At 36.1% G+C, this 26,531-nt stretch overlaps 1 protein-coding gene and 1 pseudogene across 2 annotated transcripts; one reads left to right on the top strand and one right to left on the bottom strand.

The window, feature by feature from the left end:
- Nucleotides 1-3,940: 3,940 nt before the first annotated feature.
- LOC147548257 (tetrahydroberberine oxidase pseudogene) lies at nucleotides 3,941-5,907 on the bottom strand (annotated as a pseudogene). The gene has a single exon (XR_015238296.1). The product of XR_015238296.1 is annotated as a tetrahydroberberine oxidase pseudogene (transcript).
- A 2,223-nt stretch (nucleotides 5,908-8,130) lies between these two features.
- On the top strand, nucleotides 8,131-8,778 carry LOC147548256 (uncharacterized). Its single transcript, XM_086668011.1, has one exon. The coding sequence runs from the start codon at nucleotides 8,131-8,133 to the stop codon at nucleotides 8,776-8,778; it is 648 nt and encodes a 215-aa protein (XP_086524137.1).
- The last annotated feature ends 17,753 nt before the right edge of the window (nucleotides 8,779-26,531 follow it).

Below are 26,531 nucleotides of genomic sequence, written 5' to 3'. Positions count from 1 at the left end.
TTTACAACGCCTTGCAACAACTCTGTAACCGCCTTGTTGTAATAGCTTTACGAAAAATGTTGGGTTTTTAACCTAACAAAATACAAATATTTGAGTTTTAACAAAGTAAGTTCAAATTTTAGATTTTTGACAAAAAAAAATATAACTTGTCTTTTCAATAATTTCTTTTTTAAATCTTGTATTTAGTCTAATTTCGTGTTATATTAAATGAGGGTGTTTGGTTTTTGCACTTATTAAGTGATTTTCACTTAATAAGTGCGGGCCGGCAGTTTTAGGCCGTTTGTTTTTTCACTTAATAAGTGAATATCACTTGTAAGTGGGGCCAAAGTAAGTGTAAAAAAGTAAGCTCCAACTTGAAGCTTATTTTTGTGCAGTTACTTTCTTTGTGCTAAAAAAGACATTTTTATCCTTCTCCGAGTATATTAATTACCATTATAATTATAACTAAAAAGATTGATAAGAAAAAGATCTTTTTAATCATAACGTCTAAGAAACTTAGATTTTAGAAATAACCGTTTTTTCAGAGAAAGAAACTTAGATCTTGTTGTTTTCCAGAGGAGGGATTCCTCCTCCGGATCTTCCTCTTTGTTAGTTTGCTTTATCTTATTAGATCTATAATAAGAAAATCTGGAAAACATTGCTTTATCACTGTCCACCATTCCCCACCGATTTTTTCTAGGATTTGGTAAACCCTAAATTGTACAAACAACAATTTCTCTCTCAAATAGTTACTGCTTCTTGAAGACGAAATCTTAAAGTGGCGGCGTTGACAAGAAAGAAGGATGGGGGTTGTTGTTCTCTCTTCTTCACAATCATCATCATCAGTACTAGTTTCTAATCTTTGCCCACACTTCTCTATCGCTACACAATCAAAATCAAAAGTTTCAAAAGGTTAGAGCGACAGAGAGAGAGAGAGAGTTGAAAAGAGAAAGTTAGAGAGAGAAAGTAAAAGAGGTTGTTGTTACCTTGATTAATTAGGTCTAGAGAGAGAGGTAATTCACGATGAAAGACTTGAATCGTACGACGTTCTTCTTCTAAAGATTCCATATAATCTTGACATTTCTTCATCTTCTCTGATAAATTCATATCTGGTTCTTCTTCTTCTTGTTCTCTGTGAGTAAGAAGATGGAGATGAAGATTGTTGTGGTTTTGTAGAAAAGAAATTTCTAGAGAGAGAGAGAGAGAAAAAAAAAGGGTAAGAAGAGTTAGGAATCTAGAAGAAAATAAATTTGATAAACAAGTCTATTATGGGTTTGAACTCCAAGAGGATTATCTGTCTTTAAATCTGATCCGGGAGTTGAAATTCCAAAAGATGATAGATATTTTCTTTATAAACTTGCCGGTTCTTCTGTGGTGGTTGGCGAATACTTGTAACAAAGAAGAAGGAATTGACTCGTTGAGACTTGCTGAGTTAATTATGTCCTCCGATGATGACGGCGGTTTTTTCTATGGTGGTGGCGGTTTTCCGGTGATGACGGCGGTTTTTCGGTGATGGCGGCGGTTTTCCGGCGACGGTTCCTGCGACAATGGCGGTTTTCCGGCGAAAGCGACGGAGATTTAAATTAGTATTTTCTTTATTTTGTATTATTTAATATTTTGTTGACCTTTAGGGTCCTTTTATTCGTGATCTTTAAGATCCTTTCATCTTTTTTCTATCTTTTTCGTCAGAGTCTAGTCCAAGTTCTCTCACCTCATGAGGTACTTTACATTCGAAGTTCTTAGAATTTACTTATAGAACTCTCATGTCGCTGAACAGGGAGGAATTACTATTTGCCATGTAAATTAGTGATTTAATCACTTATGAATGAAAAGGGTTTCAATGGTTTAAAAAAAACAGATCTTTTTATGACTTTACCAATGACTCTTTTCCTTATTCACTCATCCTTCACCTAAGTTTTTCTCCTTAATTTTTTTCACATATTTTCCTTCATTAATCACGGAACCCAGGGCCGTGTGGTGCCCAGTGCGGGCAGGGTGCCCGCACTGGGCCCACCACCGGTTGGGGCCCACAATTTTCCTTTTCTTGTTATAAGTACCGTTAGATTACATGGGAGATGAGTAGGGACACGGAAGATTAGTGTTTCTCTCAATCTCTCTCTATAAAACCTATTAATTGTAGGCTTAATGATAGGGAAATTTGTTTCTCTCTCACTATTCTATTGGTGCATCATTGCATGTGGGAATAACTACCTACCATAACTCCACTTTCTATTTCTCCCTTACTGCAAAATTGGGAGAAACTTTCCACTCTCTATTGATACAGTAAAGTCACAATTATCCTTCCAAAAAAAAGTAAAGTCACAATTATGCCAAAAAGAGAAAAAAAAAATCTTAATTCCTTTAACCTCTCCCATTGTTTCCACTTATAAAGTTATTATTATTATTTTTTACAAAACTATAGTATTATTATTTTTTACAAAAATATTAGGTTTCTAAATGTCTGTACATAAATTATTAGTTTATTTTTTTAGATTATAAAAAAGAATTGGGGTTTATTGTAGCATACTAGATTGGATATTGTCTTCCTATATACAACATCATTCAAGTTTGTAGCTTCTACAAATAAGAGGAACAAAAGAAAGTATATCCAAATTGAAACGATTCTATCAAATTCATCCTATACTGGTATTTTTATTTTATTTTTCTTTGTAGTATTATTTTTGTCATAATTGTACCTAAGTTCTATTTGAAGAGGAGACAGATTTCATGGTTTATTGAACTTAAGTTATTAATATATAAATAATGTTGTTGGACTTAGTCATACTTTAGTTGGTCTTTGGACTAAGAGTTTAAAATTAGGCGGTTACCGTGTTCATCATTTTAATATGTATCAATGTCATTGTAATGACGATAATATTTCGTACTCAACTCCCGAAAACAATCTAACTAAGTTTACTGTTTAATTTTAAATATTGTATGATTGATTAGTTATTTCATTTGTGTAGTTTTATCTATGGCACGAAAAAACACAAATCTGAAAATTTGAAGAACTAAGAAAGAAAATATTATTTTCAATTCGTTCGTTATTTTCCTTTCGAAATGCACCATTTTTACATTTGATTGTACAAGGGGGCCTAATTAAATTTTGGCACCGGGCCCTCGAATTCTCAGGCACGGCCCTGACGGAACCACCCAAACTCCATGATGCAACGTAAGTTCTTTCTCCTTCATAATTTTCAATTATTTGAGGTTAATATTTTCAATACTAAGAATTCATAAACCGTAATTCTCTTGTATCCAAATTCGCGAGCATAATGAAAATTTGCAATTACTTTACAGTCAAAATAGACAATTTCTCATTTTAGGACATCTAGAATTGATATAAAAATAAAAATCAAGCACTTAGAAGTGATGGAAAACAAACGCCATAACACTTACAAGTGATATCACTTACTAAGTGATTAAGTGCTAAAAAATCAAGCACCCTCTAAATTAGAGTAAATTACTTTTGAAAGGAAAAAAAAGATTGAAAACTTCATTGGGATGATCATAACCCTTTCTAAGAAAATTTAAATTATAATAACCCTTCCATTATCATAATCCTGCCAAAAGAAAGAAAAGAAATTAAACTGGAGATCTTTGTGAACATCTCTGAGTTGGAGCCGGATTCCAAAGAGTTGAAAGCATAATCCTTCCAAAATTTTCATTTCCTAACAACTAAGATATTCCTTCAACAAAAAAAAAAAAAAAAAAAAAAAACTAAGATATTGTATAACAGATACATCTTTACATCAGAGTTAAAAGAATCCATTAACGTTCACATGGAAATGAAAGATTCCTGCAACAATTTGGAATTTAAATTGAATTTTTTTTTTTTTGAGTTAGGTGGTATTGATAAATGATAAAGTTAGGGTATTCTCAGTACCTACTCAAAATTTTCATGTCCACCCATTTTAATACTTATTGATGCCAACATGTGATAGCAAAACAGGAAGCAATAGAGAGAAGAATGCATCCACTTATTTTAATTCATAAAATGAACATACAAAGTTCATATGTAAGTAATAAGTAATTAACTATAAACTATAAAGTGACAATTTATTTTAAATATAATCGATATCGTGGTGTTTGTATTTATGAACGAGTTGGAATACTTTGTTCATTTCTGAAAAAGTTTTCAGGATCAACTTTGCTCTTCACATTTACTAATCTTTCGTAGTTGTTCTTGAAATACTTGCTTCCCCAAGCTTTACTTTGTAAATAGTTGGCCGTACCATTTTTACTTTGACCTATATCAATATCTCTATAATTGATATAAGCACCTCTTGGAGATTTTGAAGCAAAAGGTTCCATATATTGGTAAAGTTTCCTTAGCCAATTTATATGCTTTTGAGTTTCTTCAACACTTTCTCCTGCTTCCCAAGCAACTAAATATTGAATCTTATATATGTTGCCATTTCTATGTGGGAAAGGAATTTCCGACTCGGAAATCTCACTCATTCTTCCACCATACGGGTTTAACGTCATCGCCGGTCTCTTTTCTTCTAATAATACTCTCCATAATCCTTCTAACCCAATTTGAGAAATGGGTTCTTGAATATAATCTGATTTTAACTTACCATATCTTTTGGGTTGAGTTCTATTCAACAAAACTTCTAATGGTGATTGATAAGGAATATTATTGTAATGAAGTACTGATTGAATCCAACTCATTTCGATACAATCTTTTCGCTCTAAACCCATCTCAGGAAATTTCTCTTTCATGACAATAAGAAGGTCATCCATCTTTCCAAGAAACATGGAAGGAAATGAAGCTGAAACTGTTTTTTTACCTTTTTGTGTGGGATCTTGCCCAACATTTAAAACAGCCCTAATGAAAAGTTCATTAGGAAGTTTATGAGCAACTTCTTGCCATCTATGAACAAGCTGAGTGGCTCCTTGTGTTATAGCTCTTTTGACTCTAAAAACTGTCAGAATTGGTGGAACAGGAACTAATTTGATCTTCCATGAAAGAATAACTCCAAAACTTCCACCAGCACTACCACCTCTAATAGCCCAAAACAAATCTTCACCCATCGATGCTTTGTCGAGAATTCTTCCATTAACGTCGACGATTCGAGCATCGAGTACATTATCAGCTGCAAGACCATATTTCCTCAACATATTTCCATACCCACCTCCACTAAAATACCCACCAATACCAACAGTTGGACAAACTCCACCAGGAAATCCAAGAACTTTACTTTTTGCTGCTATACTATAATAAAGTTCACCAAGAGTTGCACCAGATTGAACTAATGCAGTTCCTTCTTTTAAATCAATACTAACTGATCTAAGCTTGAATAAATCAAGAATCAAGAATGGTACATCTGATATAAAAGAAAGACCTTCATAATCATGACCTCCGCTTCGAATTTTCATAAGAATTCCATGTTTTTTAGCACAAATTACAGATGCTTGAACATGAGATTCAAGTAATGGTGTGATTATAAGAATGGGTTTTGGAGTATCAGAAGATAAAAATCTTATATTTGCTATTGTGAATTGTAAAAGAGATGTGTAATTTACATTGTTTGAAGTATAAACAGGGATGGGTGTTTGAGAATCTTGAGATTTAAGACATTCAAGAATGTTTTGAACTGAACTTTGTGAAGTTGCTAATGGAACTAAGACCAAAAGTAAAGAGACTAGTATTGGTATTTTCATCTTAATTTTCATTATCTCTATTGAGTAATAGAAGAATTGGTTGAGTTTAATAGGCAAAGGACAAGAAGACAGTTTGTCTATATAAAGAAACTTCTTAACAAAAAATTCAAAATTGAAATCTTTGGTCAATATTGCTACAAGCTTGAAAGGGATGTAAAAAGGATAAGAATACAAGATCATGTGAAGATTATATCAATTGACTTTGATTTAAGGAGTACTTGTGACATGAAAAGACTTTTTTTACCAAAAACTGTTCTATACTCAAAATATATTAGCATCTAGGGATTTTATATAAACAGTAATAACAAGATTTCTAACCATTCTAGTAGAGTGAGTCATATTCTATTCATACACATATATAAAGAGTAAGTCTGGTCCGGCTCATATTCTATATACATACAAATATATAAAGCGTAAGGCCGGGCCGGCCCATAGCAAGGAGATCTTACCTTTGGCCGACAATTATTAGGGCCTCTTTGCTTTTAGTCTTCTATTAAACTAAATGAAAAAAGTTCTCAAAAACAATATTTATAAGAACAGGGAATTAAAATTTCAATTATGTACTTGTATAAAATTAGTAGTAACTACTTATAATGTGTATGAATTTGCAGCGAATATAGAGAAGCAATAGTCGTGATAAGTAATTTGGGGACAAAAAGAGACAAACAAAATGAGGTAAAACTTCTATTTACGAAAAAATAGAGGATAAAAAGTGAATTTTGTTAGAAAATAAGACGAAAATGTTCGAGGATAAACATGAAACTGTACAAAAGGTAGGTGCCAAGAAGTTCTATACCAGGACTTAAAGCAACAAACTGAAGGAGGTGGTGAGATAATTTGAATGTGTAAAAATCTGAAAGAAAAAAATAAGTCTATCACCGTAACTATGCCAGAGAGGTACAAATTTCATGAACTTTACCCTAACTATAATCAAGTCTAGCACCTTTTGCTTCGTGGTTGGAGGAAAGGGATACAAAGACTATAATCAATAAATCTCGAGAAAAAAATATGTAAAGTTAACATATTTTTGACATAGGGGTTAGTTATGGAAGTCAATCATGTGCTGCCACAATTGGGGGTGCCAAAGGAAATAGTTGGCTTGAGGGCTAAATGGGAAGCAACCCAAATCCAAGAAGCATGACTTAACAAAGAAATTTCTCATTTATTCCAGTTATAATCCTAAATACTATATGTTGTAAGAACCTTTATCAAAAAAAAAAAAGTTGTAAGAAATTAAAATTTCGAGTCCCATTCACTTAATTGAGATATTTTTACCAAAGTCATGGTCCAAGTGTCCAACTGTATATGTTGATATCTCTCATTTATGATCAATATGAATGTATAGTTGGAGACTTGGAATCATCTTTATAAAGCAAAGACTAGGCACCAGCGTTGTATGGTCAGAAATGATTCATAGAGTCAAATGCCAAGACTTTGCCAATGCAAAAGACTTCAGCACGTTAAAACCATGAAAAAGTGTCACGGGCGGCCCCACATAAGGGTACGGGGAAGTAGACATTTTTTCGAGACTCACCTTGCTGATCCACGGCGGCCGTTCCCCGATACCAGATGCAATGCTTTACCATCCCCAAAGGTGTTAGTAATCGCATCGAGACCATTCAACGATCTTTTTGGTGGGGAAAAAGCAAATCGATTCATACTATCCACTGGTCGATGATCTGTCGCCCGCGTCAGTATGGTGGGCTGGGTCTTCGGTTACCCCTTCTCGATAATGAAGCCTTCCTTGGTAAATCCAGCTGGCGTCTTCTCAAATTCCCGAATGCTCCTTGGGCACAACTCCTCAAAGCCAAATATTACCCGAAAACAGCTAAACCGTCTAACCCAAACACCACCACTGCTGGGTGTGGAAATCACTGGCAACTCCTATTAGCAAAATTAACAAACTCATCTTTTGGAATGTCAACAAAGGTACTAATGTTAATATTTGGAATGACTATTGGATTCCCAACCATAGACCACCGATAACGAATTTGAACAACTGTCCTTTTGATACGGTAGCTCACTTGATATCGAATAACAACTGGAATACCGACCTGATAGATGCTTATTTTACCGAGGACATTAGAAAAGCTATTCTTAGTATCAACATTCATCCTCAGATGGACGATTCCATGATTTGGACTCTGACCCAATCTGGCAAATTCACTATTAAATCAATGTATTTTCATTTGCGCATGAGAGGCAATAATGCTGAAGTTACGAATTGGAAATTCATCTGGAACATTCAAACCATCCCGAGGATAAAACTGTTCCTCTGGAACTGTTGTACCAACAGCCTCCCGGTAAGGGACAAAATCGGAAAATTCATCGGCAATAACTATATGTGTTCTTTCTGTGAGAATACAGAATCTATATCCCATATTCTGCTGCATTGCAACTTTGCCCCGAGCTATTTGGCTCCACTTTAACATCAGGACTAGTAACTTCCCCACGGTGCTGGAGTGGATATTATTCTGGCAAACTATGGAGGAAGCAAGCATGGCGATGATGGCTAAAATAATGTGGTTCATATGGAAAGCGAGATGCGAGAAAAGCTTTGGCAAGAAAGACGCCACACCATTACAGACTATTTGTATGATTCAGTGTTACGACACTAGTACCCAGGAAGCTAAGCCATCTACAAGAAAAGTTCACAAACCAAAGTGGCAGCCTCCGACACCACCTTTTCTCAAGATTAATGTCGATGCCTCGTTCACTAGTTATGCAGAACCAGCTGGTATTGGTGGTATTATTCATGATGAGCGTGGGGACTTCATAATAGCCTTGGCGGACACCATCAGAGGACAAACAGCAGAGGAGTGTGAATGTATAGCGATCCTACAGGCAATCAAATGGGCTTCTGAGCTCAAAATCTCCCATCTTCAAATTGAAAGTGACAACTGCAACCTTATTAATCATTTCAGGGACCAGAGACATGATATTAACTGGCAATCAAAGAACCACATGGAAGGAATAAAATCTCTTAGCAGAGGCTTCGAACAAATCCAGTTCCAATACGGCCCGAGGACGATCAATACTCAAGCAGATCACTTGGCCAAGTGGGGGCGGAAAAATAGAGTTAGGAGAATATGGCACCCCAAAGAGGCGATGACGACGGATTTGGGCTTGTAATTTTGCTTTACTTTTTTTGCTTGTGTACTTTTCTTCAACAAAAAAAAAACTAGTAAAGGGACATTCCCAACAAAAAAAATTATTAAAGAGACATTGGTTCTTGTAGTATTTTTTTTTTATGAAAGGAACTTGCATTGAAACAAAGAAAAACATACAAAGTCTCTATTGTGAAGCAGAAACAAAAGAAAGTACAACATTTCAAATCTTTTTCCGACCATTACGTCTTACCCATTTCGCAAGAGCGTCTGTCTGGACATTGCATTCCCTTGAAACATAGGTGAAGATAATGCTTGAGAACTTATCTCTAAGAGCCATCGCTTGTTTCAAAATCTTTCTAGATTGCCAATGAAGCTTTTCGTTGTTACCATTGATGAACTGGATCAAAGCTTGGTTGTCGCTCTCTATGTGCACGTGATTGATGCTCAGTTGTATTCCCCATAACATACTAAAATGAATTGCCATGCTTTCACATTCTTCCGCGTTTTGGCATCGAACTGAGTCGGTTGCCTCTATGATAAAGTTTGCTTCGTCATCGTGAATGATGCATCCAATTCCGGCTGGTTCGGTGATTTTGGAGAATGAAGCGTCAAAATTTAACTTAAGAATGGGAAGGCGAAATCCTAGTCCGCCTAGTTTTCGAGGCTTGCATTGCTGACTAGTTTATAGTGTGAAAGGTTTTGGATTTTTCCCACCAGAAAGTCCTTTGGAGGGACTCAATGCTGGTGCAAAGGCCTTTAGGGATGGCAAAGCACTGCATTTGGTATCGGGAAACGACCGCTGCGATTGTTGAAATAACTACCAATCGACCAGCTTGAGAAAGAAGATTTGTTTGCCATTTCGCGAGTTTGTTTTTTATTTGGGTGAGAAGAGGCTGGAAGGCTTGTTTTTTATTTCTATCAATGAAAAGATTGGTACCAAGGTACTTTTCTCCCGCGGAAGATTGATGTACCTTGAGGTGCCGAATGATCATACGTTTGAATTTTGGGTGCGAGTTCTTCGAGAAGAAGATGTTGGATTTCGAGTAATTTATCATCTGCCCGAAAGCCTCGCTGAATTCCTTAAGGATTTCTTTGAGATGATAATATTCTTGGGAGAGTTTTGCCCAAAGATGATACAATCGTCGGTGAAAAGAAGGTGTTTGATGGTGAGCTTAGAGTTAGGGATGGGAAACCCTATAAAGGGGTTGTGGTTATTGTTCTTCTCTAATAACCGACTGAGACTTTCCATGGCAATGGCGAACAAGAAAGAGGAGAGAGGTTCGCCTTGTCTGATCCCTCGACTGACGTCAAAAACCGAGCCAGGGCGACTATTGATAAAAACTGCCATAGAGCTGGTAGAAAGGCAAGTATTAATGAGATTGATCCAAAGCAGGGAGAAGCCCATAAGTCTCATGATGTTCTAGATAACTCCATTCAATGCGGTCAAACGCTTTGGACATGTCTAGTTTGAGACTAAAGTAGCTTTTAGGCCCCTTGAGTTTTTTAAAAGAATAAATAAGCTCCTGACTAATAATGATATTATCGATGATTTTCCTACATGACACGTAAGCAGTCTGAAAAGGGGAGATAAGATCAGGAAAAAGGTGCTTAAGTCGGTTCGCCATAATTTTGGTAATGATCTTATAGGTAGTGTTAAGCAGATTGATGGGTCTGTAATCTGCTGGAGATTCTGGGGTTTTGGTTTTCGGGAGGAGACAGATGTGAGTATGGTTGGAAAGAGCTGGAGAGTAGCATTGCTAAAGAATTGGGAGACCATGAGCTTAATGTCTTCCTGCACCGTGTCCCAGTTGGCCTGATAGAAAAGAAGGGGGTAACCATCCGGCCCTGGGGAAGCTCCAGATTTAAGGGAGAAAGTAGTTTTCCGAATTTCCTCCACTGAGGGGATTGCGATCAAAGCATCATTATGAGTGGTAGTGATTTGAGGAGTGAAACACTCAATAAGGTTGGGAGAAAGGGTTGAGCCAACAATCGAGGAGATACTAAGAAGGTGATTGGAAAAGATGGTTGAGATTTTAGCCTCGTCGTCGGTCCACGAATTGTCATCTTTCTTAATCGAGTGAATTTGATTCTTGCGATTTCTCGTGGTTGCTTTTGCATGAAAGTATTGGGTGTTTTTGTCTCCAAGATTGATATTCGCTATTCAGGACTTTTCTTTCCACAGACTTTCCTGTGGGAGAAGCAGAGTTTCGATCTGAGTGAATGTCTCCCTAAAAGCGTCCAGATCCTTAATAGATTGGAGCTTTTTGGTGAGAAACTTGATGTTATTATCCAGATGACCGAAGACTTCTTTGTTCCATTTCGAAAGCTTAATGGCTAAGGAGTTGAGTTTGGCTTGAATGGGATTAGGAAGGGTGAGCAAATTCGATTTGATGAATTGAGCACAATTAGGATGGGACATCCAGGTACGGATGAATTTGAAAAAATTTCGCCCTAGAGAAGAATTAACTTTAGCGGTGAGGAGTATGGGGTTATGGTCAAAGCCAAGAGTAGGGAGATGAGTGAGTTTGGACTGAGGGTAAATGGTAAGCCACTTATAATTGACCAGAGCGCGATCGAGTCTTTCCTGAATGAGGTTACCTTAAAATTGTTTGTCAGACCAAGTATAAGGATAACCTGAGAAGCCAATATCATGTAATCCTAGTTCGTTAATGGCTTGCTTGCAATTGAGCATATTCAAATTATGGGCTTCTTTACCACCCGACTTTTCAAAAGGGTCCAGAATGCAATTGAGGTCTCCTATAACAAGCCACGGGTTCTGGTTCTCTGGGATATGACTGGCCAGAATCACTACAAAAAAATGGCCTAATAGGGACATACAATTTTATGTTTGTCCCTAATAAATTCAAAATAGGGACAGTTTGACAATATCTGTCCCTATTAAATTTACAACAGGGACAAACTAATGCACTCCCGGGACAATTTTTAGTCGTCCTTTACAAAAATTTAAAATTTCGTAAACCCTGATTAAAATAATTGAAAACAAAATAGGCGGGCATATTCCCGCATAAAGGATAACAAAATTGGGGGGGAAATTTCGTAAACATGAGTCAAAGTGTATAAACCCTAACAAACTTTTCCTTCTTTGTCTCTCCACGATTTTCTTCTTCAGTTGCTGTTGTTTCTTCTTCTTCCATTGCTACAAACCAGAGAAATAAGAGGCTTCTTCATCTTACCCAGAGCTAAAACTAGGGTTTTAGATTTTTCTTCAAACCCTCAAGAACGATCGATTTTGAAAGGTATTATTCTGAAAAGTATGAGATTTTTCTTATCAAACTAAAGTGAATGATACTTATGTATTCAAACATAATATACAAAAGAGTAGCATTTCTTAACTAAGGTTTTATTCCATCCATTCTTCTGTCAAGTATTCCGAAATTGGGGCTCTTTGAACTAGGTTTTATTGTCCTACCACTTTATCTGGCATAGGAATTCATTTAAATTTAATTAATTTCTCTCTATTTTTTCATTTTTCATGGGGTTACAGCTCTTGTAGTCTATATCACTCAATAGTATCTGGTTTAGGTTTTCTTTTTTGCTTCCTTCGTAGAATTAAGAGAAAGGAAAAGTGGTATTAAGATGATTGATTAGGTTATATATGATTTTGAAGATAGTTAGCAATTAAATAAACGTGATTGATGATTCATTGTTGACTTTGATTTTATAAGGGTTATGTATTAAGCATTTGAGTTCATTTTTCTTTGTAATATCAGGTGGAGATAATTTGATTAATTCTGAACCTAGAACTATGTTCTGCTTACATCTACTTGATTCTTTTGTTTTTGGGTGTTTATGGTTGTTGGTTTTAGATTAAAGGATTTGAAGTTGTCTCCTTTAGTCTGAAAGTTTGAGTTATAATAGTTTTGTTTTGGGGCATAGCGATTGAGGTCAGGGTTTCTTTTCTATGTCTATAACTTGTACCATTAGGATTAGGAATCGAATTAGCGTTTCAAACTAACCCCATCTGCCAGTGGATCAATTGTTGTAATCAAGAAGAAAAGTAAGAAGAACATGAAGAACCAATACATTAAGTTATTTGTTCTTTAAAGAAAATTTCATCATATTCTTCGAAGCAAAATACTAACTCAAAATAAATGGCTATCACAAGTAACATATCAGAAATATCAAGTATTTGGTATGTAAGGAGAATAGCCTACAACCAAGTCGCTCGAAACCTTTTGTTCTAGTTGCTCTGACCATAGACTAGAGCTACTTTGGATTCTGCAATATTTTGTTCATTAATCACTCCAGACTCTTTCATTTCCATGTAAAGATCATTCCCTTCACGAGCGCGTTCGCCTACTCCGCCAAATATGCATCCGAATTCTTTTTTCCAAGTTTCAAACTTATTTTTTTGTATGAACCCACCAATATATTTCTGTTTAGCACATTGCTTTCTATATTAGTTTAACAGTCAAACCTTATGAATTTCAGTGAAATAAGTTTCATAACCTAAAAGTACTTGGAACTTAATAATATATGCAAGTTTGTATGATAACAATTACATGTTTCCTTTAACATAAAGGATACTCTGCCAATGACCATAGTTGAGTGATTCTCTCTTCAAATGCCACTTTGTAAGATTATTACAACCTCTTTTAGTTAATTGACGTCTTGGTTTGTTTTATTTGTCTCAGGATGGCACAATTAAGTGGAGCGTTTTATGATGGCATAATTAAACATAGTGGACCGAAGCGATGGTGTGTGTGTATTTCCCTACTAACTTCTAGTATATTGTTTCTTAGTTCTTCGTATATTATTGTTCGATTAAATGAATAAGAATATATTTTTTGACAGGCAAAGCCAATGAAATCATCCCCCCAAAGAGATGGTGATAGGTTCGTCAATTTCTGTCAAATTCTTAACTGATTTTTTGTAATGTGGATAAATAAATACGAGTACCTTCCATGTTCTATACTCGTAGCTAACGATTTACTGGTGAGTATGTTGTATATGTATAACCTTGATTCATGCTTTGGCAGAGGATGGAGATTGTGCCGGAAGATGGAGAAACGTCGGAACAAATGGGTAAACCGTAAACATAGTGTTAAGGAGGTTATCTTGGAGGAAAAGAACACGGAGGAACTTTCATCTCCAAATCAAACTGGTAACAAAAATAAAATCCTTGATTTACCAATAATGTAGGCAAGTTTGATGAGGATGGACTTGAAGATATTGTTAGTCTTAGCAAGCAGGAGTAATTTAAAGCTACATGTGAAAAATAACGATGGCACAATCAAGCGGAGGGAAACGTCTTTGTTATGGAGCGATGGTGTTTTATGATGGTCATTCCAGCAGATGGCACTAGCTGAAATAGGTATTAGAGAATGGGTGTTAGAGTAACTATAAAATCTAGTTAAAATAGTGTTTTAAACTTATTTGAAGTGAATGTCAAATTTGTTGATTTTGTATGTAACAGAAAATCTATAAATTCGATATATATCATACTTTTTTAGATTTATTTGAAATGAATGTGAAATTAGTTAGATTTTGTATGCAACAAGAAATTTATGAATTGAATATATATTATATTTCTTTTTTCAGAATTCAGTTTATTAGTAAGGTTAAAATTTCCGAAAAAGCTAAATGGATGATTATATTATAAAAGAAATTGTCCCAGAAATAGTAAAGAAGAAACTCCTCTCATATTTTTAGGGACAGTAATTAGTCTGTCCCAAACAGATCGATTTACACCGACGGTGCGTAATTGTCTCATATATTTTATCGGGACAGGTGTCATGCGTCGCTATAACCGTCCCAAATACCATTTGGGACGCCAGTTTCTGCGACGGACAAAATCCGTCCCCCATAAAGTATTGGGACGGTTTTCGTCCGTCCCTAATGGATATATTTTTTGTAGTGAATTTCCCAAGGTTTCATTTTGTTAGTGTTGTAGGGGCACCCATAAAAGCCCATAACATAGAAATTACTACTATTATCCACCTGGGTGCCTTTAGCATGTATCATGTTATGGTCCATGTAAAGAATTCCCATGACGTACTTAGGAGACCAATACAGGGCAAGTCCACCAGCTTTGTTGATCGGGTCAACTACATGTTTATCGTAAATATTATTGAGATTAAGTATTTTGTCTAGGTTAGTGTTGATGTTTATCGTCTCCGAAAGGAAGATAAGTTCCGGGTCATTTTCGTTTATGAGACGCCTCAAATGTTTCCGATTAACAAAATTTCCGCACCCTCTAACATTCCATGCTAGAACAGTCAGGTCCATGGAGGGGTGAAAAGAGTCAGAAGGCTAGGGTCCCGCTACCAAAGATGAATCTATAGAGGCAGACCACTACAAGAGACAGATATAAAGGCAGTCCTCTACAAGAGACAAATCTAGAGGCAGCCCACTACAAGAGATAAATTTATAGAGGCAGACTACTACAAGAGACAAATATAAAGGCAGCCCACTACAAGACACAAATCTAAAGGCAGTCTACTACAACTTCTACTCAACAAAAGGGACGGCACAAGTACTGAATATAAGGGAGCAAAAGAAAGTTAACAACAGAAGAGCCACTACCCAATCTGCAAGAAGCACTGAAAACCACAAGAGAGTTAAGGCAGTAGCTAATAAACTAAAAGGGAAAGGAAAAGGAAAGTAAAAACAGTAAAAACAACCAAAAGAAAAGGAAAGGCGGTAAGGTAGCTAGAGAGAAATAGACAGAAAGGCTGCAAACAGGACAAACAGATCTAGGAAGATAAACCAGCCAAACACAAAAATCTAAGTGACTCTGAGACCTAAAGAAATTAACAGGAAGGAACTTGAAATGTAAAGAAAGAAGACAGAAACAATAGTAGTAAATTGTCAATTAAGAGGTAAAATATAAACCAGAGAGATGATTAGAGTAGTAGACTTCCTGATAGATGAGATCTACCGTTGAACTAAGGTTTCCTTGCAAATGTTCAATCTTGCTCTCAGATAAAGGTTCATTACTATTAATAAATTGGAGATTCATCGATTTGAACCTCCCCTGTTGCATGCAAGCGGCTCCTGGAGTGATGGGAGGTTGATTTTGATTCTTGTTTGTTATTGGGGGTATACCATACCTTTTCTTTGATGGTATGAGAAGAGCTCGCAAGATATGCCCCAATATTTTGGCGGTTCTAACTGAGACTCTACCTAGTAGATTTAAACCTAATATAATCAAGAAATGATGTTGACTTTCAAACCACTATTGTTGATGTTGGAACCCTAGTCAGCGTTTGAGGAAAGTATTGATGCCTACTATAAGAAGGGGGATTTATGAGGATACTAGATGGTTTGAGTACAAAGTTCTCTGGATTCAGGTATGAAGATGTATGGCAACTAAGTCAGTATGCGGTAATCTAAGGCTTTCACGAACGAGTTTAGGGTTTTTTGAGTAAAAAGGATAGATTCTCCCCGGACGTTCTCTCCTAAAAAAAACTCCAGATTGGTTCTTGTAGTAAGTAGACATTTCTTTTTGGAAATAAATTTATTAAATCATCATATTTTCCCTATAAAAAAGTATATTGAAAATACTTCAAGAATTAACCCACTAAATGATAAAAATTTCAAAATAGGTGAAGATCTTATTCTCTATCCACAAACTCGGAAGAAAAGATGGAATACAAATTGAAGAAAAAAATTCGGACAAAGTAATAAGAATGTGCCAAAACTTCGATCACTAGGGTCGAAATGTTGGGTTTTGGTGTCACCTAAGTGGAATCTCAGCCGTGTAGTACGTCTAAAACTAGTTTCCAGGATCACATGCAAGAACTAAAGATGAACTAGAAACGGAAAGACGATTACCTTAATCGCTTTCCCTCAGACTAATGTTTTTTCAGAAGATAAAGACCTCCAAAACGTAGCTCCTTTACTTGAGACACCGAGTAGGTTGACTTGAACTCCCTTCTTTAATGTCAGCTAGGACCTTATTGAAGGTTGAGAAGAAGAACACCTTTCCTCTTTGACAAGATAGAAAATCGTGAGTCTTTTCTCTAAAATCCCTTTCCCCACTTGATGCTGTAGAGATTTATTTTCTCTAGAGAAACTTTCACACCTTTTATGTTCTCTAATGAGTCCTTATATAGAAGAGTCGGAATCATGTTCAAACTAGGATTCAATATGGACCACAACAAAGATAAAACCAGAAACCTTTTCTGAATCAGATTCTTATATGGAAGAGATTTCCATCTAGGGGTCCCCTTTGCTATGGTCGGCCAGATCAGCCCCTTTAGTGGCTTGTCCTGTCCGACGCATTTCTCCAGCCGCCCATCACATGGCCAACCCCTTTAACTTGTTCCAGGCCTCCCTTTCGGGTCTGGTTCTTTCTATCTTTGTTCGGACTCTTTCCGAACCTTTTGGGCCTATCAAACTGAATCTAATCCATCTATTTTTCAAGTTTCCTATAGTAAATTCTCTCTGATCAAGTCATCACTCATTGGTGTAACCCGTCGTAGGATTCAGTCTATGTTAGCCGTGAATTAACGAAGTGATCCAACGATCGTAGTTGGCTTCTAGCTAAACATCACAACTCCTGTTTCGATCGGACTAGATGATCTTCTGGATAAGGTCATCGTTATCCTATTTGAAAAATTACACGCATTTCCATCTTGGTCGAAGGACACTCCTTCAGACTGGAAGGACATATCCTTCACGAAATAACTCAAATATTTTGACCACAGTGGTCGAAATGTTTCATGTTCACCAAGAAAGAGTAGTTGAGATTCTGACGACAAAGAAAAATCAATCATGTGGCCAACATTTTATAATTTTTGAAACAAATCTTCTGTTGGTGAAGCACCATCTTCAATTGATGAAGCATCATTTATGTGTTGATAAATAATAAACGCATTATATAGAAAAGAGATGAAAATAACTTGACAACACATAAGAATATATTGTTTATAGGTCGTGCTTGTTGGTTATTGAAGAGGGTCAAAATAAAGATTTACGCTAGATTTTGTGGATTTAGGGGAGAAAAACGAGAAAATAAAAGCGAATTCCAATATTTGTACTATTTTAATTCTTACTTTTTAAGTATATAAATTAATTTGTTCAATTCAATCTCTATAAACAATTTTCCAATTAGTATTGAGGCTTAAAATCAAAATAAATTATATTTTGTCTATGTCTCGATACTATTTGGTCGGGTCCCTGTATTAAAAACTTGTTTTGGTGCCTTTTTTTTCTAATCAATTCTCTTAACCTTTTTTTCATAATTTGACTTTGACATGTTCTTTCTTTTCTTTGTTTCGGTATTATTTTTATCTTTTTTTTTGTCTTTCATTTTGTTAATACATATCTTTTGACGATAATTTTTTCAAAATCAATCTTCTCTCACTCTTATCTCTCATTGACTTCTTTAGAGAACATAATTATGAGGATTCTTTTTCACATAAAAAAATCTCTTCATTTTTAAATATGTAAATGACTAATTGTTTATATTGGGATTGTAAGTAAAACACTTAACAAGTTAGTCGAGCAACTCGTTGAAAGTGTCGCCATAACATATAAGGATTATTGGTTTGAACACTACATAAGTTTTTGGACAATTCAGTTATAAGACAATAATTTATGTAATATAAAAAGAGATTGGTGATGTAATTTGACAATTAACCATTGATCAATATATGCTTTTTTACTACTTATTATAACTAAAGTGTTCACGCATAAACAAGATTTTCTCGGTCCACCGTTGAAAGGTGCTAGGTGTACACATACATAGTTACATACTTGTTTGGGAGATTTTGACATTGAACCCTACTTTTATACCAATATTAGGAGTACACCTGCGTTTTTTGAACTTTAAATTACGCCCCAATTCAGAGTTTAATTAAGCGTGTGCGAATTGCAATTTGAATATGGAGTTAAATTCCAATTTCAACTGAAGGCCATCATCTTCTTTCTTAAACCATCCTTAATCACCTCAATAACCATAACCACACCATCACTGCCATCATATTCATCTTCTTCGACCACCACCATTATATCATCATATCATCATCCTTAAAAGAACCACAAACTGTTTTCTTTGTAGTTATAGAACTACAACCTTAACAGGTATTAACTCTATAGAAGAGGATTTCTAACTCTTCCTGACTTCTATTTTAAAACCTAAAAAAATCTAAATCAACAACCCATCTCTAAAATGCACCAAGGAGACAAACCACTACTAACACGCCTATATACTATCAACACTGCACTCTCTAGTATTTTACTCTTTGATAACCTAGTCTCTCTTTATTCAAAATCAAATTCAATCATATCTCATCACCCAACGTTGTAACATGGATGGTTATGATCTCAGTCTATTGTTGTGACATGAAAATGTTACATTTGAAGCACATAACTTTGACTAATTAGTCCGTATCGGGTATTGTTTATAATAGTTTATGTGTTTCTGTTATTAGGTGGCTTAGAAGGAGTTAGACACGTAAGTCTGAATAAAAAGAGCAAATTATAACTTTCATCTCATGCGTCCTAAACGGGTTAAGAAGATATCAAAAGTATCCAAGTGGAGTCACTGGTGAATCAGACGGCAAAAACGGAAGTTGAATCGAAGTTCGAAGGTGGAAGTTATGAAAGAAAGAAGCCGAGAGGCATCTTGATCTTTTCTTGAAACTAGAGATGTAGAGACAAAGATGGAGGCAACCCCTTGATTTGTAGATGAGAAGCAAGTCTGATTTTTGGAGGGGAGGGAGAGTTATCTTCTTCATCAAGAAAGTTCTGGGGTTTCGGGTTAAGAGTACTAGAGTTAGAAGTTTTGCAAGAGCAGGAAAGAGAGAAGAGGAGTCGGCCAAGCTAGGCCAGCCAGCACTAAGGTCGGCCAAAGCTTGGCCGACAAAGTCGTGGTTGTGAACCAACTAGCACGGGACAAGCAAGGGACGGCTGCAACCAGCTCAGGCTTTCTCTTCTAGTCGGATCTTCAACGCCAAGGCTCGGGACCTTCTTGCAGCAACACGTACAGAGCTAATCGGCTCGGAAAAGCTCGTTTGTGGCCGGTCTTTGAGGAAAAAGCTTGGGAAAGTGACATCTAGGTCAGAATCTTCATCTATCGGTCGGACTTTCCTAGAGTTTTCCGACCACTTTCTTGGACGAAAACCTTAGGACTTTTGCTTCCCACATCATTGGCTTGCTTTGTATGTTGTTTGATTTGGGTTTGGGTAAAAATTTCTAGAGAGAAATAGCTTGGTGAAACTTTAAGGGTTAATTCCGTTTTGGTCCCCAATTTGTGACCAACTCACCATTTTGGCCCCCATAAGTGTCAGGGAGTTCGATGTGGCCCCTAAAAACACTTTTTGGATAATGATCACATCACTAAGTCAAAATCATTAGTTTTCTATCCCTAAACTACCCTTGTGATAAAATCTTCCACTAATCCCTAGTTGTCAAATCCAAAAGGCTCATTTATTACCTTCTTTTTTCTCATCCCAAGACACTTCTTTATTGTTTGTTTAACTTTAGGTTTTATTTTTATCTTATTTTATTTTAAGTTTATCTTTTTCTTCATTCTAGAGAGAGAAACTATGGGGTCATAAGAGAGAGAAATTAGAGGAAAGGAGGAAGATCCATAGATTCAACAAGTATTTTAGGTATGAAATCGATTTAGGCGAGTTTGAAGTTTGATCTTCAAAGTTTGCAAAGAACTTTTACTATTCCTTTGATTATGAATCTTTTTGGAAGTATAAAAGTATTTTACTTGAGTTTTGAGATCAAGTGGGAGAAATGAAGTGATTGAAGTCTTTCTTAGTGGCTTTACTCCAAGGTTGTTTAGATTGATATTTTAAGTTGAATAATTAGTGGAGCGGCTTAAGATTAGAGGATTGAAGACCTCTTTTTTTGGGTTTTTAAGTTAAAAATCCATTGTAGTGAGGATTAAACTGAAAGATCTTAAAAAAAAATGACAATCTTGATTGAAAATTGATACTATTTATAAACATGATCATTTGGTGAAGTTATTAGAGAAGTTGAAGAAACTTTACTTATTCATAGATCCATTCCAGACCTAAAAAATTTAAACTTGTTTATCTTGTTTTGAATGCTTAAATAGAGTTATACTTGGAATCAAGAAGAAGAAAAAGCAAAGATTTAAATATTTTTCAAGTTTTGATCTTTGAGATTATTTTGCGGGTTTGAGGTTTCGTTACTGTTTATTTTCATTTTTGTTGTTCATCATCCAAGTAAATCTTAAGAAAAGAAGAAGAAGGAGGAAATTTGTTAAGTGAAGGTAAATTTGGTATATTTAAGTTTTTTTTCGTAAGAGGACCATTGTTTCTTTCGAATTTGTACAATTTTTTACTGGAAGTAATTTTTTTATGATTGAACAATGAAACTCGATGATCTTTGTATTTCAATAAAACTGAAGAAGAAGAGTCTTGGGAATGAAGAAATAGAGGAATAATGATCCTTTATAATTTGGCAACTAAGGATAGGAGAAGATTCCGTCAGAAGGGTAGTTTGCGAATTAAACAGTAAGGGTTTTGACTTGCTGATGTGATCTTTGCTCGAAAAGCGCTCTTGGGGGCCAAATCGAACTCCCAGACACTTATGGGGGCCAAAAAGGTGAGTTGGTCACAATTGGAGGTCAAAACGGAATTAATCCAAACTTTAATGGTGGTTGGGTGATAAATGTGTTGAACTATTGAAGAATTTTGTGTATCCAATCTTAATTCATAAGTGTATAAAATCATCAAAGTTAAACTGGTGCATAGTTGTTGTTAAAGAGGAAACAATGGAATCATATGAACTATCCAAAGCTTCGAGAATTGCATGTTGAAGTTCAAGCGTAGAGATAGCATAATCCGAAGTTGGAAGAGTGTCGCTAAGAATCAGACGTGAGAAATAAACTCACGCATGGTTTGATTACCCTTTTTAATATCATTAAGCCCACGTTTGAAATGTAGTAAATGAGTCGAAGATTTAGAAGCAAACGGTTGCTCCAAGGAAGTCTAAATAGCAGACGCGGTTTGACAATGGATAATTTGGCAAAGAACTGGTTCTGGGAGAGACGATAATAACCACGCAAGGACTAGCTGGTCCTTCTTTTGCCACAGCGGAAACATTGGATTAACAAATCCATCTCTTAGTAGTGGGATGGCGGCAACTTCGAACCATCAATAATATCCTCAAGATCAAAGCCTTGAGCTTTTGTAGAATCCAATTTAATATTGACGAATGAATGGGGCTGAGGAAAAGGAAGGGATGGGATAGTATTTGATGGTGGGACAATTTCTCCAATGGATTCTCTACGCTGCTCTGCAATCATGTTGAACTATTGCGCTATTATACATAAAACTTATTCTGTCTTCACTTGATGAAGAAGACATAAAACAATCTTTATTTATAGATGTACAATAGACCCTAATAGGGTTGCTACTTGATTTACAAGATACAATTTTAAAAATATTATGAAACTATATGTTTTGAGACATAGAGAATTATCTTAGAAATACAAGATTATGGAATCACTGAACTACAGAACAAGGACATAAGAGGATATGTGATTCTCTCTTATCCTTGTGATCAGTATATCCAATAAAATGGGGAAGATGATGAGTGATTGCTATGGAGAATCCTGATTTTTTGCTCGGGGACACATATTTTGCACTTCTAAAGAGAACTCAGAATTTTGCTAAGGGGAGATCGGTTGCACATATTTACTGACAATTTTAGCCTCGCACCACATTGAAAAAGGGGGATTCTCTCATTATCTTCTTGTCATTTATTATTCATTCGCCATGTTTAGCTAACTTTAGTATGTCATTTATAGGATAAAATTGTGATGAATTTTGTGATTGTGTATGTTTTAATTATGAATCGACGTTCATTCAATTCGATTATCGTTTCAGTCATATTTTCATGTGTTTTGTCATGTACCTCACATAGTTAATAGATGAAACGAAGTATTCGATATCGATCGGAGTCTATGTCAAAATTTCATGTGTCTTGTCGTGCACTTCACATAGTTAGGCGACTAAACAATACCTACGGTGACTCGGGTTTAAGCGATTAAGATGTTTATTTAACTACGTATGATCTCCGGATAACGTAGTGCTTAGAGACATCTACTTTAGGAGTCGAACTTCGGTTGTACTTTGCCACATTAGATTGGACCACACACAGCTGTAGGTTTATCATTACGGATTCCCAGACGTCTACATCTCTCTCACTTGTTTGTTTCTCGACTCTTCTCCGAAACTCCCTCATCCGACTCCTCTAGAACTCTTCCGTTTTCGTTTAGTTTCTTGCACTTTATTTTCATTTAGTCACTTCCGATTATAAAACCCCCCATTTATCTTTGTACCTTTCTGTTTTTGTCTAAGTTAGCTTGTGATATATGTACTGGCGGATAAGACCCTTCGATTTCCGAGTTACCTTCATATCCCTGTCGATCTACCCGGTCTTACCGGGTATTACTTAATGTACATCTGCTTGGGTGTGCAACATTTCAGGCGCATCACCTATGCAAATACCAACAAAGTTCTTCATTACTTTATCTCCATGCTTGGTTATCATACTCTTCCAAACCAGCATACTCTAGCTTCTATTCTCGAGACTTGTGCTTCAATCTCTTCATTCTCGTTGGTCTTCAGCTTCACACACTTTCTCTCTAAAACTTTCTTTCTCTTAGTTATCATTTCCTGGTTTCTTCTCTCGTTCACCTTTACTCAAAATTTGATCTCTCAAATGTTGCACTCAAAGTGTTCGATAAATTCTTGAGAGAGATGAAGTTTGTTATTCTGGATTTGATTCAAATATTGTTGTAGGTAGTTCTTTAATTCAGGCTATCTTTAAAAAGGGTAAAATGGTCATCGTTCACATGTGGGGTTCACACACGCTCAACTTAACTCTGAGTTGACGGTTTCCGTCCACGTGGGGGTATAAATGAAAGGTAAAAAAAACTGGAGGTGTAATCCTAATATTGATATAAGAGTGGGGTCAGTGTCAAAATCTCCAACTTATTTTGTAAAAGAGATCTGTTAGATTTTAAACTTATTTCAAATCCTGATGATATCTCACATCTGTGTCACTTTAAAGTTCTAGAATTTCTGTTAAATTATCCAATAATTTAAATGTTTACTGACTACAATGATTTGACGTCACTTTTAAAATTATGGTTGGGAAGAGTAATTACATCCTTGGAGATCAACAAACTACATATGGTGTCATTGATACCCTGGTTGATCTAAATATTGGTCAGAATTAGCTAGCCAAGGAGTTCAAAGATTAACCTAGGCGACATGTGCCAAAACTTGCATGCACATGGACTAACCCTCGATAGAGCTACTAGAAGTATGGATCCGATAGAGCTCTACCACCTGAGTCCAACTCTAACTAGATAAATAGTTAGATGGTCTATATGAGTCTCATAGGCACCTTAAACCCTGCATTAGCATATAGGCAAACAAATTGGTGGTAAGACACCGGTCTTGATTAAAGCTATGTGATGATGGTTGCGTGGAGGATAATATCTAATGACAACGTATGTTCTACCACTGACATATCGTTTGACATAAAACAGTTTGTTTATGAAAAGTGGGTCGTTGGTACTATCTGGCCTTTAACGTCACTGCTTTCTTTTTAGGCAGAGTGAAACTCAAGGTCCCGAGCTGACTTACGAGACTTCCCTTCATTGTATCTCCGATTTGTGGAGAGCTCAGCGCAGTGCAGAGATCAAAGGCAGAGCTGAGTTTATATAAATCTTTTTGCGTCCTTTTAGGCCAACAAACAGTTTAAGGTGCCTAGTAGACTCGTGCTGACCACCTAAGCCAGGGCTCAGGTGGCAGAACTGAAGGATATATCCTTTCGGTCTGAAGTAGATGTCCTTCAGAAGGAGTGTCCTTCGACCAAGGTAACAATGCGCTCAATTTGTGAGTTAGAATAACGATGACCTTATCCGGAAGATCATCTAGTCCAGTCGAATTAGGGGTCGTAATGCTTTGTTGGAAGTCGCTTACGATCGTCAGGTCATTTCGGTAATCCGCGGTGAACATAGATCGGAGCCTACAACGGGTTACACCAAAGAGTGGTGGCTTGATCAGAGAGAGCTGGCTAGTGAGAGTATGCCTATAGATGGATATGATCCAATTTGATAGGCCCAGGAGCATGGGTCATTTATATGATGGCCGACCATAAGCATGAGCCGGACAGACCAAGCCCATTAAGGGTCTGGTCTAGCTGGCCACATAATAGGGGAAACCCTAGATGGGAGTCCCATCTAGGTGTCCTAGTCAGAAAGAAGTCTGACTTATCTTTTCTGTGGCCCATATTTAATCCTAATTGGAATGACAAGGTTTCTCTATATAAGAACCATTTTAGAACAGAAAAGGTGTGAATTTTTTCTCAAGAGAAAAAACGACTTCTCTCTCAGACAACTAAGTGGAGAGAGAGGATTTTAGGGAAAAAAAACTCCCAACATGTCTATCTAAGTCAAAAGAAGAATGGTTCTTCTTCTCAACATTTAATGAAGTCCTAGCTGACATTAAAGGAGGGAGATCAAGTCACTAGCTCGGGTGTCTCAACTAGATGAGTTACACATGAAGCTCTCATCTTTGGGGAAAGGGCATTGGAATTCTAGTTCGAGGGAAAGCGAATCGAGGTATTCTTCTTTCAGTTTCTAGTTCATTATTAGTTCTTGCATGTGATCCTGGTAGACTAGAGTTAGACATATGATGTTTGAGATTCCGCTTACAACACTAGTTATATGAATAGGGTAGTCCAAAACCGAACAAGAACACTTTCGAAACCACCTATCTCATGACTTCGACGAGGCTCTCCTCGCGTGCAATCTTGGTCAATCTGTTGACTTCATGATTTACTTATAGCTGACCAATATAAGACTTAACTAGAGCTTGTTACAAAAACTTGGTGCTTATAAATGCTTATCGAGATGGTAATAGACCTGAGGAAATTTTATATACAATCACCATTTTTACCTGCAAGACTCACATTCAGATTAACTTGCTCAATTTGCCTTGAACGAGATAAATTTCACCCACACTCACCACTAAGCCAATATTGGTCAAGCTCATTAGCAAAAACCTAAAATCTTTCACCACTCCCCAAACCTAAGAATTTCTTCATTATATCTTCCATTAACTACACTCACTATTCCACCACTGTAAGTTTTTTGTCGATAAAAACATCCCTGGTCGAACAATTATCTTCCTCTAAGATCATATTCAAATTATTGAAGATTTTTGTTGGTGTTTTAATGGTGAAAATCATGGAAAAGGAGAACCTTCATATTTTTATTTTTATCCAAATAAAAGTATAAAGACTGAAGAATCATCTACTAAAAATGTATTAATACATCCCATGAATCTTTGTTGTAATTTTTCCTTCAATGGAAGTGGTGTTATTCTTGAAAATAAATAAAAAACTTCATAAGGTAACCTATCCAAGATACTAGTCTAATTGATTGCATTATAAGTCGACACGAGCTACAAATTTGTGATGGAACATAATCAGTTTTATCTTACTAACGGAAAACGTATCAAAGTTTTCTTCAAATGTTGTTCTTTATTATCTGTCGGTGGGATTGTATCAATACCTTATGTTACACATCTCAGACATATGTTTAATCTTTCTGACTGTTTGGTTATAACAACTGTTTCATCTTATCAACGAAAACTTATCAAAATTATCTTTGAATCTTCCTCTTTGTTGTCTGTCGGTATAATTGTACTCATACCTTATGTTACACATCAGTTTCATCTTTCCGATACAAATGAAATTTGTTTTATCTTATCGACAGAAACCGATCAAAACATTTGAATAATACTT

This window comes from Eschscholzia californica, unplaced genomic scaffold, assembly GCF_041429995.1.
Source record: "Eschscholzia californica isolate CP2 unplaced genomic scaffold, dmEscCali1.0.p SCAF_3, whole genome shotgun sequence".
Lineage (NCBI taxonomy): Eukaryota > Viridiplantae > Streptophyta > Magnoliopsida > Ranunculales > Papaveraceae > Eschscholzia > Eschscholzia californica.
This window is presented reverse-complemented; position numbering and strand designations above follow the sequence as displayed.